Raw genomic sequence first — 19,562 nt, 5'->3', positions numbered from 1 at the left:
GTGCGGTTGTTGGAGATCGCACTGTGCTACAGGAGAAGGGAAGGTGGCGTGCAGCAGACTAGGAAAAACGGTACTGCGTCACGAAAAGTGTTTGCTGCAGTTCGCCTTTCCCTGGCAGCGGCATGCATGTCGCCTTCGCAATTCCTCTGACTCGTGTGCTTTCCTTGTGCTTTCTATGTACTGGTAGTGGGGGGAGTACGTGGCGGCAAGGACGCACCTTTCCCTGCTGCCCCTCCCTTCTACCACCGTCGTTATTACTGCAGCTCGCCGCAGTAGATGGGGCGTTGCCTGTATTTGTTTACGGCCATTCCTTCAACACTCATCTCTCCACACAAAGCATGAGCAGTCAGCGCAGTGTAGGGCAAGGCGCCTGCACTGGCAGCATCGCCTTCCCATCAAAGCCGCCGCGTCTGCCTCGACGGACGGGCAACACCGCCCCGATGACACCTCGGCAACGACCAACACTTTCACCTGAGAAAACGTTGTCCCTCATCGACAAGGCTTCTCTCGCTACATCACCCTCTTTGCCGTTTCCTGCGCCATCGAGTCGACCGCCACGCCGCAGCCGCTCCCCCGTTTACTGGGGAGCTACAAAAGAGGCCCCCTTCTACGGTGGTCCGCTAGGCGAGGTCATTGGCAGAGTGCCTACTGGAACTGTCCTCCTTGAAGCATCTCGATACCGCGACGTGTTCGGCGGCTGGTGGATCAGCACTCGGTGCGACGATGGAACACTAGGGTGGATCGCCTACTCAGACTCGACCGAAGCGCCAGCAGCTGATGATGCCGGCGCTGTGCCATTGTGGCACCGCGTGTACGACACCCGAGCGACCCCCACTGCGGCTGCTGTTAGCGCTGATGCGCTGCCTAGCACGGAGATGAGGATGTGCGACGTGCTGCCGTCCGTTACTTGCGAGGCTGTCTCCCGCACCGCTGCGGCTCATTTTCTGTTCTCTGATGTGGAACTTTATGCCTACTACTGGGACGTGGTGCATCCCCAGGAACGGACAACACTGGATTGGAACTTTGAGTATCAACGAGTCGTTGAGCTATGCTGGCACGCCACCGATGTCTCGCACCCCGTGACATCCTCCTCCTCCACTCTCTCTTCAGCGCCAGCCGTGACAGGACCGCACGTCCAGCTGGGCACAATCATTGCGGCATTTCGGTCTGAGGTGGAGCGTACGATTGTGCAGATATGGAAAGAAGCAGTTGTGCCTCCGGGGAGCCGCCAGATCGTGGCACATCCGTGTTTTCCAGATCAAGTGTACTTCCACCGCGGTATTCTGCTACGACGCTGTGTGGACACGGCGGATGGTGTCCTTGGTGGGGATGACATGGCGATGAGGTGTGGGCGTGCCATCTATCGTCACCAGGAGATGCTCGCTCTTGTAGCACCACGGCACGTTCTTTATGTGCCGCTTCACGCCTACTGCACATTCGGCGGCTTTTCCTTCTTGTGCTCTACGATCCCTCCCTATGGTACGGCAAACCTGGTGGTGGCTGACAGCAATACTCTTGCTGCCGCAGGTAGTACTGACACCCTTTCTGCCTTCCCACAAACCTCGCTATCGACGCGACCGGCTCTCGTCTCAGAGCTCCTCAGCAGCCTTGGTAATGCCCTCCACTTCGAGGGAGGGAACGTGCCATGCGAGTGGCGTGTCTACGCCGGACGCGACCGGCGGCTCTACTTGTCGCAGACTCATCGTCTTCTGCCACCCGTGCTACCACTGCATTGCAGGAACCTTTCTAACACTGTGTCGTCACCGCCATCAAAAGCGTCGGACGAGGTGGTCGGTGCCTCATGCGCCTCATCGTTGTACGCCAGCCTGCTGTGCTACAGCGTCCGTCCTGAGCTCTTCTTCAGGTGGCAGAATCTGTGGGCCCCGAACGAGTGTGTGTGCACGCCGTGCGAGTTGACGAAGAGAGCCAGTTCTGGACAAGCGTGTAGATCAACGGTAGTTGCATCCCAGTCGTTTGCGGCCGGCACGTGGATCAGCTCAGAGGGCATCACACGTGTGGCAGGCACGCTTGGGTTCCAATTCCCTGTGGCCGCACCTTTGCTCCCGGTCGAGTGCTGCAACTTGTGTGACGGTGGCATTGACGCCAACGAACTTCGCTTTGTGGTGTGCACGCATCCCTTGCAGTGCTGCCGTGTGTGCATGCATTGCTATACACGACTGGTACTGGGGCACACAGGTGAAGGGAGTGCTCCTGTTGACCCACTCGAGCAGGTGTGCCCGACTGCGGTGCGATGTGGTGCTGGTTGCCGAAAAGCGGGCAGCTTCCTCATGGCTCCGACGCTGAGTGAGCTGATGCATGCAAACAGTCTCAATATGCGTTACCTGGCGTACGTTCTTCACCGTATACCGCAGACGACGCGTGCTGCGGTGGAGCACTGGTGTCATGTGGAGCTGGTGGCGCGAACGGCGAAGCACCTCCTGCAGCAGGATCTCCGCGCTGCCACCACCCCGGTTGAGGCACGGACGGTTTGTGAGGCGCTTTTGGCTTCACTTGTGGGGCCGAGCGGTGGCGCCTCAGAGCGGTTCTGGCGCACTCGTCTGGGACCGGCGCTTCAGTCGCGTTTCGTCGGCACCTGCGAGCCCTTTCGACTTTCCGTCCACGCACTGCGACTTGTCGCTGAGCGCGTGGCCGCGTTGGTAGGGGTAACCTTGTCCGAGTTGTGCTTATCTTCCTTGACATTGCTTGGGGCGACGACGAAGCGAGCAACAGCAGGACGCCGAGGTGATAGAGAGACTGGCGGGAATAGTAGTGAGGCGGAGTCTCTACTGACCGCTGCAGCTACAGATGCTACGGGGGCCTTCATTGAAATCAAGCACATTGCGCCACAAACACGCACGTTTCCCGCACCGCACAGGAGGCCATTCTCCCCATCGCCGACCACGTCAGAGGATGCAGAGGCAGACGCGAATCAGGAAATGGTTGTTCCCATAAAGCACCGCGTGGAGCGCCTTCTACTGTTCTGGGTGGGGTACACCCCGGACGGTGTAAATGAGGCGCAGCAACCGTTTTACCTGGAAGAGTCCCTGCTACAGACGACTCTCTTCGCGACTGAGACGAGGTAGCACGCAAACGAGAAAATAGTCACACGAGACGATGTGCATAGACTCCCTGCAGCCATGTATCTCTTCGTGGTGTTCCTTTGCAGAGAAAGGGAGCGGCATGCTGGTGAGGATCGTGTTGCCTTAATCCAACACCTTCACTGCTGAGGAAAAAGGGGAAAAAGAGCCGCACTCACCGGACTCTGTCCCCCGTTCCCATATAGATTTAGGAATGCCCCTACATAGTGTAGCGTTCTCGCCCCCATCAGGGCGTCCTCTTGAACGGCAGGGGAAAGGAAGAACATATTGGAAGTTCTCAGCCATGTTACAGGCAGCTGTTGGCGTGCCAGCCATTCCTGCCAGCGCTGTAAGCAAATGAAAAAAAAAAAGATACGGACGACTGCGACCATTGGGATACTGAACGCGAAAAGAGGCCGACAGACTCGCGCATGAGACTAGGTACCCTTCTCCTATCACGCAACTTTCCTTATTTTCCTGTTTGCTCTTTTTCACTTTCCTGCCCTCTCGCTCCTTCTGTTGCTCTCCTCGTGCGTGCTTGTGTGTGTTCTCTTGCCCTTGTCTCGACACTAGGCCTAAAGGCAAAGACTTGTTGCTCTTCTCCCTGCAGCCACCTGCCACCGAACACCGACCCCCCAACCCCACCCCACAGGGCAAATAAGCGAAAGAAACGAACACACAGAGAAAACAGCGTTACGCTCAGGGTCCTCTCTCACGTCTTTCTCGCACATCGCCCTATTATTACTCTTGTCGTTGTTGTTTCCTCTTCGTTTTGCTGGGGAGACGTTGTTGGGTCGTCTCCCTCTTCGTTCGCTTTCCCTTCCGCTTTTTTGTTGTCTTCACTACTCGCTGCGGTTGGTTCTTTGTTGTCTCAGCGACGCCTAAACAAGAGACGCTGTCCCGGTTCACTTCCTGGTGAACCGTCTGCATGTTTACCAGACCCCTTCACGTCACACGGCGGGTGGCACTTCCATTCCTCCCTGCAAACCCACGCAGATCTTACTTTATTGACACCCCTCCTCTTCAGATCCCCCCGCCCCCTCCCCCCAGAGCCCGAAAGCACAGGCTCACACCTACTCTCGTGATCTACTGACGTGGCATTCAGTGGAGCGCATTCAGTAGCGCTTCCTATACCGACATCACAAGAGTCTTCGAGATGAGATGCGCCGCTGCAGTTGCGTCTGCGGATGCACAGGGCATTTTTTGCACGCCTGTCAGCCCACCACGGCAAGCGGCTGACGCCGTGTCGCTTGCACTTGTCGACGAGTTACCAGCCAGAACAGGAGCAATGAGTCCCCTCGAGGTACTCTCCGAGATGAAAATGGTGAACGACTGTCTTCAGCTCCTCTCGGAGCAGCTGCATATGTGGGTAGAGATGAGTTCTCCTGCAGCCACATGTGCGTCACGGTCTCCAATCGCTACTAATCCATGTGGATCAGACGCACACGGCTATTCTGCAAACTTCGGAGCAACACAAGCTGCACTGCCATGGTGCGTAGCTTCAGAGCGCGAAGCGCTATACTGCCTCCAATCCGTCATGGATAACGCACGGCGCTTCATTACTCAATCTCAGAGTGAGCTGTGGACTGTGCTGAGTCTGAGAGTCGCCACCACGAGTCGCAGCACCGCTACATCTGGCCAAGCGTCGTGCGGAATAAGCTGCGCAGAGTCTCTCTCTGATGAGGCGAAGCGGTGCATTGATGTATGGGTCTGCCCAAGTGACGCTGAGCAGGCTGAAGTTCCTCTAATGCGTGTTATGAAGCGTTCGCCTTCGCGTTCCGCGCCGGCGCTCACCCCCGAACGCATTGAAGTGCGGGACACGAGCAGAACTCCTGCGAATGCTATCGTCACCTCACGTCGGCTCCCCGACCCTGTCGCGGATCACCTGAGGCGACGTTCGTGGCCAGCGACGCAGTTCTGCTACATGACGCACGTGGAGTTCAAGCGTGGGCGTCTGCGTCGTTTTCTGAGCCCGGTGACAGTGGCGGCAGGCACGTACGTCATTGTACCTGGCGACCGCGGGTACGATTGCGGGCTTGTGGTGCAGTGTGCTTTGTGGAATCCTCACAAGCAGGCCTACGAGCTGGAAACCCTTCAGTCGCTTGACCCTGGAGTGTTGCCTCCGGGGGACTCTGGTCCTATCATGGAAATCATCCGTGTTGCCACAGACAAGGAGGTGCACCGTCTGCATCGTGAGCACGTCCGCATGGAGCGGCTCGCCCTCACCGCGTGCCGCGACATTGCCGATCGTCTCCACCTTCCGATGGAGGTGCTGGACTGCGAGTACCAATACGACGGGACAAAGATCAGCTTCTTCTTCGACTCTACCGAAGTGATTGACTTTCGCCAACTCAATAAGGAGCTGTTTCGCATCTTCAACGCGCGTATCTGGATGCAAAACACGAACGCGGCAGTGCGCAATGAGGCGCCGCGAGGTCTGGTGGCGCGACGGCAAATGCACGGCTTTCGCTCAGAATTTAAAGGCACCTCGTCGAGGCACTGAGCAGATGCTCGAGGGTTCAGAGGCGTCTCCTTTTCGATTGAGTGAACTGTGCCTTCTCTCAAGAAAGACGATGCTTGCATTCACTCGCCGCAGTGTTGCACTGCTGTTGTTCTGCTCGTTGTGCCTCTTCAGTTGGCTTGCCATCTTCTTTTTGTGTTGGTGGGTGATGCAAAAACATCACCATCTCTGACTCTCCCTCTCTCTATGCAGTCGTCTCTGTGCGATTGCCTCGTGCGCCGTGTCATGCGACCTGTCTGATCAGGATGCGGATGGGTTTCGTAGGGCGCCACAGAAACAGCAAATGACTCCCCCCGAACAGAAGAGCTCCTGCACCTTCACCCACGTGTACGAACCAAACGCATCCCGAGGATGCACAGTGTGGATGGGTGAAGCCTGTGGAAGCTTTTTTTCTCTTCATATTCTTTTCAGCTTTCCTTTTTTTTTTATTCGCTCTTCTTCGCTGTGGGTCTTGCTGCATCCGCGGATTCGGCCGGCGCACGGCATTGGCTGAGGCGCGCTGCGGCGAAAAAGCGGCTTTACTCCCCTCAAGGAACCAAACGAAAGGAGAGAACAATGAACAAAGAGGAGCGTTTCTCTTTTGGGCCATCGGAGTCGTGCGCCACCGAGGCGTCTTCTGTGCCCCCAACTTTTTTTTTATGTCTCTGTTTTTTTTTTTTTTACGCCCCAATCGCATCCCGACGCTGCACCGGAGAGCAGCGCACGACTTCTCTAACGTTGCCGCGTCGGTGTTCGCGGGTGCGTCTCTTTTTTGGTTGATCCCTTTTTTTATATTTTATCATTTCTGTTTTTACCGCTGCTACCGTTGCTCAGAAGAACGACAACAGAAAAACAGAGGGAAAAGAGCGGAGACGGAACTGACAGTGCTCACCGAGCACGGGGCACCGAAAAAGAACAAACGGACACGAAAACGATGAATGTGTTCGAAAGGAGGTTACCGGATCCCTCAATCATGTGATGAACAAGTATACCTGTTCGACGAGTAGAGCTGCTCTACCTGAAGTCAACCCGGGGAGATTGTGCCATCCCTTCGCTCATTCTCTTTCATCTCTATGGGCTCCTGATTTTTTCGTTCCACGCCCATGGCTGCAGCGTTCTCTTTCACCAGTAGCGTCAACGCCCTGCATAGGCATTGGCTCACTTCCCCCTCGTAGTGGATTTCTCTTTGAGGCCAACAGACCCCCTCCTCGCCGCGCATGCCACCAACGCGGTGAGTTCGCGAGGCCAAGGTAAGGACCTCCTTCTCGTGGCGTCGCGAGTGCGCTGCCCACTGAGGAGCGTTGACGGCATATTAGCCCAGGCATCTTCTTTTACAGGGACGAACAATAGTGGGATCGAGCCTCTTCTTTAGGTCCTTGCTTAGGCGAGGAGGCATGGAAGAGACGAGAGTGCCTTGTTCAACTGATAGAGATGCCTACCGCCTTGCACTTCGCCTCCTACTATTGATTCTTGTAAGCTGGAATGGGCCTCCTTTCTTACTGATAAAGGATTGAGTGTCTCAGCGAGTGACGTGACACTATCATCGACGAACAGCGTCTGACTGCGCGTGATGGAAAATCAGGCACGCCAATGGACTCACTCACAGGAACAGGCGTGCTATGCGTCAGAACTTTTTTAGGAAAGAGAGTTTCTATGTGTGGCCCACGACCCTGATCCTGATGCCTCTGGCGAGGAGTGTCACCAAAGTCCTTGCGCACCATAACTCGAATGTGTGCCCGAGGATAGATCTTGCGGAGCAGCAGGCCTGTTGTTCCTTGATCGGTATTCCCTCTTCTCCCGTGGCCGCCGACTCGCAGACTGATCAATGGGAGCCTTTCCTGTTACTGCCAAGTATAGGAGAAGAGCAACCAAACATAAACTGCATCGTGTACTCTAGGCGTGAGAGGGAGGCCATTTTTTGCGGTAACCTTACGTGCAATCCCTCACCGCAGTGATTTCTTGAGCGGTAATGAAACCTCTGCTCGACATCCGGCACACTTTGTATTTCCACAGCGCGTGACATCTCTAAGTCGGCACAGCAGCTCTCCAATCACATCAAGCGCTGTACGAGGGGGCAACCCCCCCCCTTTTCTGTGGTTTGCCCCTTGCAATGGTGCCTCTCCCTTATCTTGGGAAAGGCGCCTCAGCATAGCTCACTTTTGGCGGAGCTGCCTTCGCTCCCCTCCGCCATCTTTTTCAGGTAGCTGTGACTCGGCAAGCGCTCTGGTCGCATCGCCAGAGGACAACGACGTGCTGAACAGCACCGCGGAGACACCGTCTCGGAATGCGGGGCATCCGTTTGATACCGCCCAAAACACTGTCGCCGCTACAGAATCTATAAGTCCAGAGATGTGACCGCGTCTGCTTTTTTCTTTGTTGTTGTTGTTTGCTTCGCTCTGCCGCCGAATCCCATCGACCACTTCGATTTGTAGGTAAGCTAGCGTGGTGGGCGTCAAGTGTTTCAGCTCCTCTACTGGGCATCCTTCAGTGCCCTGGTGTGAACCCCGCATCAATGCCCTCGAGGGAAACAGTTATGGTAATCAGTTGCCACGTCATGATGGCAGCGGCTCTCCCGCTCCTGCAATACTGGCAACACCCGCCGGAGGGATTCACCACTTACATGATGTGGAGCTTTCCGCGGACGCCACTCCGAAAGGGCTCAGCGAGTCTACCTTCACCAGTTTATACGATTAAAAGGGACATTCTTCTGTTTCGCTCATTTACTGTTAGCGGACGACATGCATATGAAACCGTACTGCGCTCTCCAAACTTTGGTGCTGCATTACACGAGCCGCAATCATCAACGGCAGTACCCTGCGGAGCGGCAATGGACACGGCAGCCTCTTACCCCCCCCCCTCTATGGAACACGCTGCACTCCTGCGGCCTTGATGTATGGTAGCGAACGTGCACTGCATCTTTCGTTTCCTCTTCCTTTAGTCCAGTCCTGCTACGTGGCGTGTTTCTTCACTTTTAACACTGGGATGCACCGTTCATGATCTGTCTGCCAAACAAGCTTTGCAGCCCTCGAAGTCGCGACACTCGAGTACATCAACGCGTACACCCAGACAAACAGGCATTGAAGGTGTTCTCCACTCCCCTGAGAGTATGCCAAGGGGGCTTTCTTCAGCTTCTCACACTTTTCGTGTATTTCTGCTTCTTCGCACTGCCACGCGTTGCGTGGGTGTTGTGTAGCTTAGCTTTAGTAACAACAATAACGGGATCACTCGTGCATACAGTCTTCTTATCCACTGTGCCACCCCTTTTTTTTGTTTGTTTGTTTCGCAGCTGACGTAGCGTGCGAGGTGGATCTTTCCGAGCAGTACTTCGTTGAGCACGCTTCCCAGTCCTCCCTATCACGTGTGTCTCACGCGAGTTTGCCGACGTCCTACACTCTTTTCGTGTCTTTCACTCTTATGCATTTTGCTTGTTGGACCTCCGAAAAGTGTATGTCGGGCGCGCGTGTGCTTTCCCTTGCTTCTAGCGAGTTCTCCACTTTTCTCCCTCATTGTTCAGTACTTTGGGGGGTTGGCGTGCTTGTCATTATGCTTGTTTCTGCGCGTGTGTACCAGGTTTGGTGTAGTCCTAATCAGCTCTTTTTCTTTCCTCCCTCCTCATACGTGCATAGACATACACACCCACCGCTCGATGTATAGGGAGATGCGTCTGTACACGTGCATTCTCCGTCCCACAACCTGCCAATAATTCCACAAGCTCTACGTGGACGTTCCCGCATCGCAAGCACCTTGCGAGGATCCCGTGGCGAGCGGGTCTTGACCTCCAGTTTTTCAGACGTTACACTCTTCGGGGCATGGGAAGCACTCATCTCACTCACATCAAGGCAACTCGTATCGCTGCAAGAGGGGGAAGCATACATCAATGGCCTCTTCGACAGACCACCAAACGGCTTCTGCGATCGCTGAGGACTACTCGGGATCTCAGGGGAGGAGTAATAAAGGCATAGCCACTCTCAACAATAATAAGATGAGGAAGCTGGTGAATGAGCAGACCCACCTCGGTAAGGTGGAGAGTAAAATAGTGATTATTCGCGGCAAAGACGGTTGTGCGTATCGTCGCAGCATTCAGGTGTTTTTCATGAATGAGAGCGCTGAGTTTCTTCTCTGCCAACCTGTGGGGGAGTGCAACGACAAGTTCCTCCAAACAGTACAAGGTGGCAGCGAGGGCGAGGAGTCTCCGCAAGAAACAGCGCGGCGTGAGACGTGGGAGGAGATTGGACTGAATCTCGAGAAGGACGCCACGTTTATATGCGAGGTGCGACCTCCTGCTGCTGCGATGGGAGAGGAAGGGCAAGCAGGAGAGACGAGAAACGAAGCGAACGAAATCGTGTCTGAACACCGCAGCGCCTTTCGCTACAAGAGCAAGACGTGGGCGAAGCAGGGCATTAGAGGCCAAGAGCTCTACCCCCTGTTGTACTTCTTGGGGCGGGAGAAGATGCAACACATCAACACACATGGGTGGGAGCGCGGCATTCGAGCAGAGTTTCGCTCAGTCAAGTGGGGGATGTTGGCTGAGTTGGTAGAGAAGGCACCACCTTCGAAGAAGGCAGTGATGAAATCCGTGTGCTCCGCCGTGGCTGCCGCTGCTAAGTCGTTCGTGGAGTCGTGTAGCTCCTCCACCGCCGGACTGCCGAACGTGATCAGCGAGGAGCCCTTAGTAGCTTAGTGGACGCATGTTTTCTGGCACCAAAGGGATGCAGTACGCTGTAATGCCCTGCGTGTGCCTGTCGTGCTGCGCTTCCCACAACGTCATCCCTCGCGCTCCTTCTGACGTGTGGGGAAAACTCTGGAGAGCAAAGCGGTGGGATGTTCTTCCATGTCTTATTCTTATTTTCCGCCCCTTTTTGCATATGTGCGTCTGTGTGCGCTCACTGTCGTCCTTGCGCGCCCCCAACTTCTTTTCTCTCCCATGGCTTCTTCCCTCCTCTGCCAACGAAGAGGAACGAAGAGACAAAAAGCGCATCACCTGCAGTGAGTGCTGCGTAGATGTTTCCGATCACTCCACTCCTCTCTCTGGTGCCCCATTCTCTCCTCCTGCTTGAACTCCCTACCTGCCAGAGCGAAGTTCTCTCTCGCGAGTGTTATTTTCGTGAGAAGGATTTTCTTTGACAGGATTGAAGCCCAATGCAGGAGTATCATCAACGTTCTTAGCTGCGTTTTCTTTTGCTATCACTGAAGCGCATGCTGCACCCCCCACCCCCACCCCCATCCCTCCGTCCTTCATACCTTTACTCCTCTCACCTCTCTTTTTCCCTCTTTCCATTCAACTTCTATGAAAGGCTGTTTTGCCGCTTGTTTTGGTGGTTGAAGTAGTCGCTGCTTTGTTGGGCGCCTCACGGCATCCCCCCTTTTCTTTTTGTTTTCCCATTCGCATAGGTGCATGACACTGCTGGAGAAAGATCGAAGCGTGCGACATGAACCCCAGCGCACCCTTCCATGTACGTATGGGGAGGAGCCAGACAGTGGTAGTTTGCTCCAAGAACGCCGGGGTATTGCACCCACCAGCAACAGACAGCTGCACGAAGCGACGCAGCAGTATACCAAGTCGCACGGGGTGCACGTGGATAACGCCGCCAGGCTCGCTGCTGAAAAGGAGGTTCCGCACACCTTCCGCTCTCGGCGGCCACCAATGAAGGAGGTGCACGCAAAGTTGTTTGTTCTCTTTATATTCGGCGCCTTCTGCACGTTTGTCGGCTTTAACGTGGCACATCTGCCGCTGCCGAGCGCGAGGCACGACGTTGCGGGTTCGAGCCTTCCGACAGATAAGGCTGCGCTAATTACATTGTCGAATTCTCACTCAGAGGAGCGCTTCAAGTTTGCAAAACAAATCGCCCTCACGGATGTACCATATCTGATGCCGTGGCACGAGGAAGAGCACCTGGCGATGCTTTTCATATGGCGTCTTCTCTACCGGAGCCTCAAGACGGATCTGGACCAGTTTGAGACACACCTGCGCAGCATCTCCCCCGTCGGTACCACCGTGTTGGGGCTCGGCGGCTCAGCCAAACACGAGCTGCCAAAGGTCATTATTGAGGTTGTGGAAGCGCACGCCGGATACATTACGACATCGCTAGCACACTTTCTATCGACCACATACGTGTTCAGCGTCGTGACGAGCGCCCCTACAGTGCAGCGGTACGGAAGGGATGGTGTACGCCGTGGCTACACGCGTGGTGCCGACAGCGTATACGACTCTCGAAAGGAAGACTTGGCCGCAGAACGTCAGGCACACGCACTGAATGTGGCCGCTATTGTGGAGCGCGTGCTAGCGAACCCTGCCGCTGATAGGGCTGTCGAAGGCTCGTACCAGCCGCACAGCAATGCGTTGCAGCCCACTCTGGATGGGGACATTCAAAGGACCTCTGCCAAAAGGACTGGTAACAGTGGTGGCTCCGGTGAAGGGAGTGTGGCGCAGGGGAAAACTGAGACCGCTACAGCGACCTGGTCATCCTCTCATTTCTGTTTGTGCGTTCCGCGACATGACCTCAACTTCAGCTACTACATTAATATCGCAGCACAGGGGCTACGCGTCAACTACCAGGTGGTCCTCTCCCCTCACATTACTCTCCGAAGTGCTCGAACGGTAGCGGAGTTTGATGGAGCACTGCGCGCTCTCCTGACGCAGGCCAACGTTGCCTCTTTCATTGCTCTGCCGTGGCTCTCCAAGCGCAACAGTGCTCAGACGGACCGCGCCGACAATAGCGAGTCGGCGCGGCAGCGTAGCAGTTTACCTGAGCAGGAACTCGTTGACTACGAAAGCTGGTATGGCGACAGCCGGCCGACCCCGTTGCAGGTGCTGCAGCGCACACTCAGGGGGCCGGAGGTGGAGACCCAGTACACCGTCTTGGTTGTGTCTCTTGGGTCGCGGTGGTGGTCCGGGGCCTTTCGAGAGCTGTTCCGTGTGGAGTTGAAGAAGAAGACGCAAGAGCAGCATCTTACCAACGTGACGAGTCGTTCAACCACATTCGCTCCAGACTCCCCTAGAGTTACGGTGAAAGACGTACCCGCGGCTAACGACGCATCAGACAGCGTTATGTTTACACCCATACTACTCACCCCGACCACCGCGAACATGTTTGACTGCACTGCAAGGCAGGCTCTTCTTGGCTGCATGGAGCGTGCGGTGCATGGCAGCTGCGCGCATTTCTAAGAGGTGCACGTTTGGTAAACAGTGATCCTTTGCGGGAGATTATAGGATCACTTTCAACTGTTCGGTTGCTCAGGTGCCCTTGAATGACGGGACTGGAGAGAGTGGGCGAGTAGGCGGTGAAGGGTTTCTTGTGTGATGAGTAGCCACCCTGGCACTCTGGTGGTCTTGTATTGCTGAGCTTAGTCGACTATCACTTGTATGAGTGATAAGCCCCGTTGCGTGTGCACGAATCCTCTTCTTTTCTCTTTTCCCTCTTCTTCCCACACTCCTCATCTGTCGCACTTTTCGGTCTGTGATGTCTTCCTTTTTTTTTGGCGATTATCTGCTTTGGATCTCTATTGTTTTACTCGTTGCTCGCGCGTGAAGATGAATGCGTGGTGAGCCGCATGTGTGCACATCTTCGCCGGTTGGGGAGTCCTGTCTATATGGGTGCGTTCGTGTTACCTTCGTCAACGACCAACACCAAGTAGAGCGGACTTGAGCGTGAGCAGACCAACAACAGCGAACAGGGAAGTTCAACAAGCGGCGGTTGACCGGAACAACAACAACAACGAGGGTTCTGGTGTGCTGGCGCACGCGTTGCGCCTCTTTCTCATCGTGTGATGTGTTTCTGATCTTTTCGTTTTGCCCGTTGCCGGCGTCAAGACACTCTAGCGCAAGACGGCACCCCACCGTCGCCATGCATGAACGCAGCTGTCCTCGATGCTTACCGATGCTTATGAGGGAGAAATCGCTTCACGAGGCGCCTTTCCCCCTTTTATCAACTGCACACGGATTCACAGACACACACAGGCACGCACGCGCATATGCCATTGAGATCTCCCTACCCCCATGTCCATTCTTTCCTCTCTGTATGCATCAATCCCCCTTTTCGAAAACGTGCGACTATCTCGCTTGTACATCCAGTGGGCAGACGTGTAGCAGCGGCATCGGCGGCAGGCAGAATTGCCACCACCCCTCCCTGCTCCCACCTTTCCCCTCTTCCCGCCGCGCCACGGGCTTACCGATTAGGAGTGCGCGATAGAACCTGCTTTGCTATTCCCCACGTATGTTGTCAAGCAGTTGCCATCGCATCCACGCCGGCGCCGATAAAGGGCTATGAGTTTTTCTTTCGTATTTTAATTCTTTGTACCAACAGGGAGACGTGTAAGTGCGACGCTGGGGCCCTCATCACCACCCTCGATAGAGCCCCTTTGCTCGCTCCTCCAAAGGCGCGATAGAGAAAAAGAAAAGGCCTGTGCCATGTTCTCTTGTGCTGATGCGGTGTGGTCGGTCTGCGTCTGGTACTCACCTTGTTAGAACCTCGTGTACAAGCGTGTGTTACGCATACACGCACATACATCGATTTCTTGCTCATCAGCCTTGTCAGTTTTGCTTGCTGCTTTGGGGAAGCTATCGCTCATAGAGACATCATACACTGCTCCGAGGATACATCATGGCACAGCACCCAGAGAAGCTCAAGTGGAAGGAAGCACATCCGTACGGACTTTCAGCGTCACAGTTTGGCATGGCACTGGGGTTCTGCGGTCGCGTTTCGGACTACGTGCACTACCTGCGCGACATCGTGGGAACGGAGCAGGAGTTCACAGGAAACCCCTCTACAGCACACGGCATCAACACAGAGCCCAAGTCCCGCGCTCTGTACGAGCTTCTTACCGGCTGCCGTGTCTACGATGGTGGCTTCTTTGTGACAGATGACCGTATCTTAGGCTGCTCGCCCGACGGGCAAATCTACTACCATGTTGACGAGCGGCCAATCGAGCAACAAGGTGCGCTCTCCGCATCGCGAATGACTGCCTCGCCCTCGGTGTGTGGCGTGTCGAGCCGCTACCAGCGCTGCAGCGGCGGCTTCAGTGTCAGCAACGATACCAACGTGATAGAGCAGCAGCGCCAGCGCAACGCATGCTCCGTGCGCGTGCCTTTTAACAGCCGGTGGCGACCACGTTCGTCGTTGTTCACATTCTCTTCTCGCAACTCGCGCAGCTGGGACGCTCTCGCTGGTGACAGTGAAGAAAGCACCACCTGCAGCAATGGTAAGACTTACTGCGCTACAGATGGGCCATCTACTACTGCTCTAGCAGAGAGCCGTGCGAGCACCGATCAGACGCTGTCGACTCCCGTGGCGTTTCCTTCTCATCACAAGGTGCGGCTGCTGGAGATCAAATCCCCATTTCGAGCCCTCTACACCTCCACAAAGTCTGGCTGCCAGCCCTTTGGCATCCCCTTACATTACATGTGCCAAATACAAGGCCAGCTCGCGATTGCGGATTGTGAGGAGTGCGACTTCTTTGTCTACCTCGACTACCCGGTGTGCCAAGTCGAGGGGTGGCGCGTACGCCGCTCCCGTGCATTCTGGGCGTGGGCAGAGCCGAACTTACGTTGCGTGTCGAGCTGGATCAGGGACGGGCCGCCGGATTGGCTGAATCGCTCGTTTGCCTTCACAGACTTTGACTTCCACCTCATTCAGGTGGTGCCGCTTGTATTTCCGTTTAACATCACGGCAAGCGCGGCGCTGACCGATGCGCGATGTTTTGCCTTTTTCGAACACTTTTCAAATCCTTTTGAGGCCCTTCATCGGCATCGCGAGGCCTGCGGCGATGGCGGCGCACAGGCGTCAACGCGGGACGGGTGTTTTGACTACGTAGGGTCAATCTGGGCGGAGATAACCGAATATGAGCGGATCGCTGCGACGGCACAAACGCCGGCCGTACAGCACCTATTTGCGCTGGCGGAAACGGATGCAGACGACACAGGCTTCCTCGACAGTCAAGTCGAGCTCTGCACTCGTCTGTCATCGTGGAGGCGAGCGCTGGAGGTGGAGGGCTTGTTTGAGGAGAGCGCCACAGCAGTATTTTGGAAGCAGTGGATATGCACTGCAGCAGTCGGCCGTGATCCGTTTGTAAAGGTAACGCTCTGCGTTCCTCATGACTGGAATGCTGGACGAGTAGTGGTGCGGTGCACTTTGCCGTCGCTCCCTCGCACCCAGGGTGACGGGCAGGAGTCCACGTATGACAGGGCCTCTCTACCCTTCCACAGGCGGCCCTTCTTTGTGTCCTTGTTTAGTGGCGACATGAACGATCCTTGTAAGCGCGTATCGGCCGGGACATCACCGGGAGCGGCGAAGCCGTCGCCGTACGCCACACCACTGGATCGGATTCCTGTGTTCAACGAGTCGGTGACTTCAATGTTGAAGGGAGCCTCACTGGCGTGCCCCGTTAGTGACTCGGCAGCGATGCGCGTTCAGGTATCTAGCACTGTCTCTATCCCTGCTAACGCGGCCCCGCCGTCTCGCTGAGAAACATCCACCTGCTGGGCGACGTCCTCCTCTGTGTGGTGCGCCTCTCGCCGAGAGATTTTTCTTTGTCCCAGCAGCGCGTGCAAACAGCACTTTCGCCGCGTCTCTGAGAATGTTGGCCACCGTTCTACGAAGGACTCCACAAACGAGCAGAGGAGCCCAAACGCGTGAGAGAAGAAAGCCCCGACGCGCTTTCTGCACTTGCCTCGCCCCGATTTGGTTACAACACGGAGCACAGAGCAACGCTCGCTACGCGAATCTGTCTCGGCGCCTGAGCTGGACGCCGCCGAAGCCTTTTTGTCGTCGCCGCGACCGCGCTTTCTGTGCGGGACTATCGCTGCAGATCCTACTAGAGGCCATTCGATCTGGGCATAGCCGCGAAGGGGCGGGGGTGTTCTCGTCTCAAACTCTCAGGTGCCTTTCCGCTACTCTGAAAACCCGCGCGACAGGGCGCACCTCTCGAGGAATGGCGCTGCGCATACGACATGGATGCTGACTGGCTGTACGCTGCTCGTTGGAGAGGATGTGGCCATGCTGCAGCGGCTCCATACAGTGCCGAAGGTGTCCTCTGAGCGAGCACCCATGGAGAATACATGTCAGTGCGCATGGCATCAAGGAGGCGCACGCGCACTCCCTTCTGCTGCGGGGTCGTCCTTCCGTGTGCGCAGTACGATCCAGCACCCTGCAAGCCTCACATGTTTTGTGGTGCGCGTTGCCGACGTATGCCGCAAGCGCCCTGAAGCAGGTACGTGACCTAGTCCCTGAGTGAAGTAGGAACACCTGCGGTCGCCGGCGGGTTGAATGTGGCAAGAGTAGCGCATTCCAAGTGGAACCGGAAGGGGCAGGGAAGTGGACCTGAGGTTGTGGTGCTCTGTCAGACGTGGGGCATCTTTCGTAGCTGCAGGAGGCAAACTGCGGACGCTTGGCCATCTTTACTGATCCCTGTGGGTGTTGATGCAGCAGGCCAACAGGAGCACCCCCCCTCCCCTCTGCCCCCCTAAAGCATCAGCGGGTCCGCTTTCCGGTAGGTCGAGCTGGCCGTTGCCTTGGCGAAGCGTAGAGATCATTCGGTTAGACCACTGAATCAGCGATCATGGGCCCGCAGCATTGTGATGGGTGCGGCCAGGTCTAGGGATGGGGTAATGGGTGACGTGATGTGACACTGATACCTCTTCAGCCCCTTCTCTTTCTTTTGGGCGGAAGAGGAGGCCGGCGCTACTACGGTGTACACCTCTTTCGGGATGACTGTTTTGGAAGTTCGGCTACCGACTCTCCGCATTCTGGTGGCCGCTACTCACTCTCACGCTACCCCCCCCCCCCCCCCCGCTCTCCTTTTTACTCACATACGAGGTCAGCCTTCTCTTTTCCTGACAACAGTGCAGGGCTGGGCAGTTGGTAGGCGTAATCAGAGGGAAACGCAGTCAGTCCAGTGTGCTGACACCGTGATACACTTCAGGACCACCCTCTGTCGCTTCACGCTATCCATATCATTATTACTAGATTTTCTGTCTTGTACTCCCCCTTCTCGGTTTGCCACAGCGCCTGCTGGGTGATGGATCTCCCCGCACATACCTAAAGGCTTGCAGTGTGGGCGTGTGTGTGTGTGTGCCATTGCGCTTACGGCCTTGCCCATGGTGAGGAAGCGCTGTCACCGAGCGGCTCACTGACGTTTATGGTTTTTGTGTGCGTGGCGGCACCAATAACTGCGACACTGCTCATCGCTTCTTCTACCCGATTCCGCGCGTATACTTATAAGGAATAGAAACAGACAGAAACCCCAGCGAGGATGAACGTCAGTGCAGCTCCGTCAATGCTCACTTGCTTTGGTGTTCTCCACGAGGAGCACCGGGAGGAAGCGGCGATCGAAGCGGGGCGCCTTACGCATCTGATTCCCATCCTGGAAGAGCTACACAGCTGAGGTGCCGCAGAGACGGCGGAGGGCTATGCGGCAATGGACACGGAACCGGCGGCTGCGGAAAGCGGGCAGGCCCGATTCCGTCCAACGACAGACGATCTAGTGGCACGGGAAGACAGAGGATTCGGCCCGGGCCCAGCTGTAATCAATGCTAGCGTACTACCGCTCTCACATCCTCTTTGTACGAGAGCGAAAGCGACGGCGGGTGCTGGAGTGCAGGGAACTGAAGGACCGGGTGCCGCCCGTCACAGACTACTGCCGGTCTACGCCGCTGAATTGGCGTTTGGCGGGGCACATGAGTGCATGGGGGAGTGTGGGGAAAGCCTACTCAGAGAGCGTCCTTGGAGCTGCAGTTAGTGTCCTCACAACCGTGTCGGAAACCTGTCGTGATCAACAGTTTCACGAGACATTTCAGCGCTTCGAAAGCGTCCGTGAGCGCTGTGGCGACAGTAGTGGCGTTACCGCCATGGAGGCATACACGAGGGGACCCTTTTTTCCTCCACTGATGGTGCCACCAGGACACCTGGGCGAGGCACCAATGAGTGACAGCGTTTCAGACGATGCATTGGAGTCCACTGTACCGTGTATTGATCCAGCATATCACAAGTAGGCAGAGGGCAACTTTCTTCTCCCCTAGAGGCGTTGCCAAGCCGGCTGTTTGCCTGCGCAACGTTTTGCCGCAGTAGCAGCGCTTCATGAGTCGCATGCCCACTACAGCCTAGATGGTGAAACTGGTTGGACATACCTACCGAAAGGCTGTTTGTGGTTTGAAGTGTGCGTTGACGTAGCTCTGCAGTACGCCCCTCAGCTCCTCGGTGTAGTCCATGGCTACGGTGAAGAGATCTAGACTTGAAGCGCTGGTGAATCCCCACCGCAGGTGGCTGGAGGGGGGAAAGGAAGCAGCGAGTACTGATTGGCTCTTTCTCCCTCTCTCTAGGGGCGCTCGAGTGTACATGATGGGTTGCTCTTCTTCGAAAGTAGTGAATGAGTGTGGAGTCTCATAACGGGGAATAGCATGCGCCTTCGGCTATGGTATACTCTGATGAACTTGATGACAGGGCACACTACCCCCTCCCGCAGTTGTGTGTGTTTGGGAGAGGGTGACGCAGCCCCCCCCCCCCTCTATTCCTGCCGCTGCCAGACTGCTTCTCGTGGTGAACACGGTTAAGGGGCTATCGCGTTGGGGGTTTAGAGCGATGCATCACTGCTGATGTCAGCGATCTGGTCCTGCATGGCGTGATGCTGGAGCGACCCGCCACAGTGAGCATGCTTCTGGTAACCACATGATAGTAACAGTGTCAGCGTCGCTCGAGCGGTATCTCACCTGGCCATCACTGCTTCCTGGTGTGGGGAGCCTGCGTCGCCCAGCGAGACGTACCAGGTGGTCATTGGCATAGTGGTGGCAGCAGCAAGGCGACCAGGAAGGCGGGTGGGTAGTGTTTGAGGCAGAGACCCTGGTCGGTTGGCTAAGTTGGTTCATTGCTGTAACGCATGCCTACCGCTTTGCACGACACGATAGACGTGTTGACCGGTTGGGGGACAAGAGGTAGGGCTGAGTTGAACGTCTGTTTTATAGCAGAATCAACTTTTAAAGAAAAGCATGGTAAAGG

The 19,562-nt window shown here is 56.0% G+C and overlaps 5 protein-coding genes and 1 pseudogene across 5 annotated transcripts, besides 1 other annotated feature; all 6 read left to right on the top strand.

The window, feature by feature from the left end:
* Positions 1-338: 338 nt before the first annotated feature.
* Positions 339-3,083, top strand: LPMP_321650 (hypothetical protein; the record flags this gene model as incomplete). Its single annotated transcript, XM_010703548.1, has 1 exon — positions 339-3,083. The coding sequence occupies one exon, from the start codon at positions 339-341 to the stop codon at positions 3,081-3,083; it is 2,745 nt and encodes a 914-aa protein (XP_010701850.1).
* Positions 3,084-4,365: 1,282 nt separating this feature from the next.
* On the top strand, positions 4,366-5,580 carry LPMP_321640 (hypothetical protein; the record flags this gene model as incomplete). Its single annotated transcript, XM_010703547.1, has 1 exon — positions 4,366-5,580. One exon carries the CDS (start codon positions 4,366-4,368, stop codon positions 5,578-5,580), a length of 1,215 nt encoding a protein of 404 aa, XP_010701849.1.
* Positions 5,581-9,559: 3,979 nt separating this feature from the next.
* On the top strand, positions 9,560-10,258 carry LPMP_321630 (NUDIX hydrolase dihydroneopterin triphosphate pyrophosphohydrolase/hydrolase, putative; the record flags this gene model as incomplete). The annotated part of the gene is made up of 1 exon (XM_010703546.1): positions 9,560-10,258. The coding sequence occupies one exon, from the start codon at positions 9,560-9,562 to the stop codon at positions 10,256-10,258; it is 699 nt and encodes a 232-aa protein (XP_010701848.1).
* Positions 10,259-10,972: 714 nt separating this feature from the next.
* LPMP_321620 (hypothetical protein) lies at positions 10,973-12,742 on the top strand (the record flags this gene model as incomplete). The annotated part of the gene is made up of 1 exon (XM_010703545.1): positions 10,973-12,742. One exon carries the CDS (start codon positions 10,973-10,975, stop codon positions 12,740-12,742), a length of 1,770 nt encoding a protein of 589 aa, XP_010701847.1.
* Positions 12,743-14,177: 1,435 nt separating this feature from the next.
* Positions 14,178-16,037, top strand: LPMP_321610 (hypothetical protein; the record flags this gene model as incomplete). The annotated part of the gene is made up of 1 exon (XM_010703544.1): positions 14,178-16,037. The coding sequence occupies one exon, from the start codon at positions 14,178-14,180 to the stop codon at positions 16,035-16,037; it is 1,860 nt and encodes a 619-aa protein (XP_010701846.1).
* Positions 16,038-17,668: 1,631 nt separating this feature from the next.
* On the top strand, positions 17,669-18,562 carry LPMP_321600 (annotated as a pseudogene).
* Positions 18,563-19,007: 445 nt separating this feature from the next.
* Positions 19,008-19,550: a repeat region.
* Positions 19,551-19,562: the final 12 nt, after the last annotated feature.

Source organism: Leishmania panamensis (genome assembly GCF_000755165.1).
Source record: "Leishmania panamensis strain MHOM/PA/94/PSC-1 chromosome 32 sequence".
In the NCBI taxonomy this organism is placed as follows: domain Eukaryota; phylum Euglenozoa; class Kinetoplastea; order Trypanosomatida; family Trypanosomatidae; genus Leishmania; species Leishmania panamensis.
Note: the sequence above shows the minus strand (reverse complement) of the source record. Positions and strands in the feature narration are given on the sequence as shown.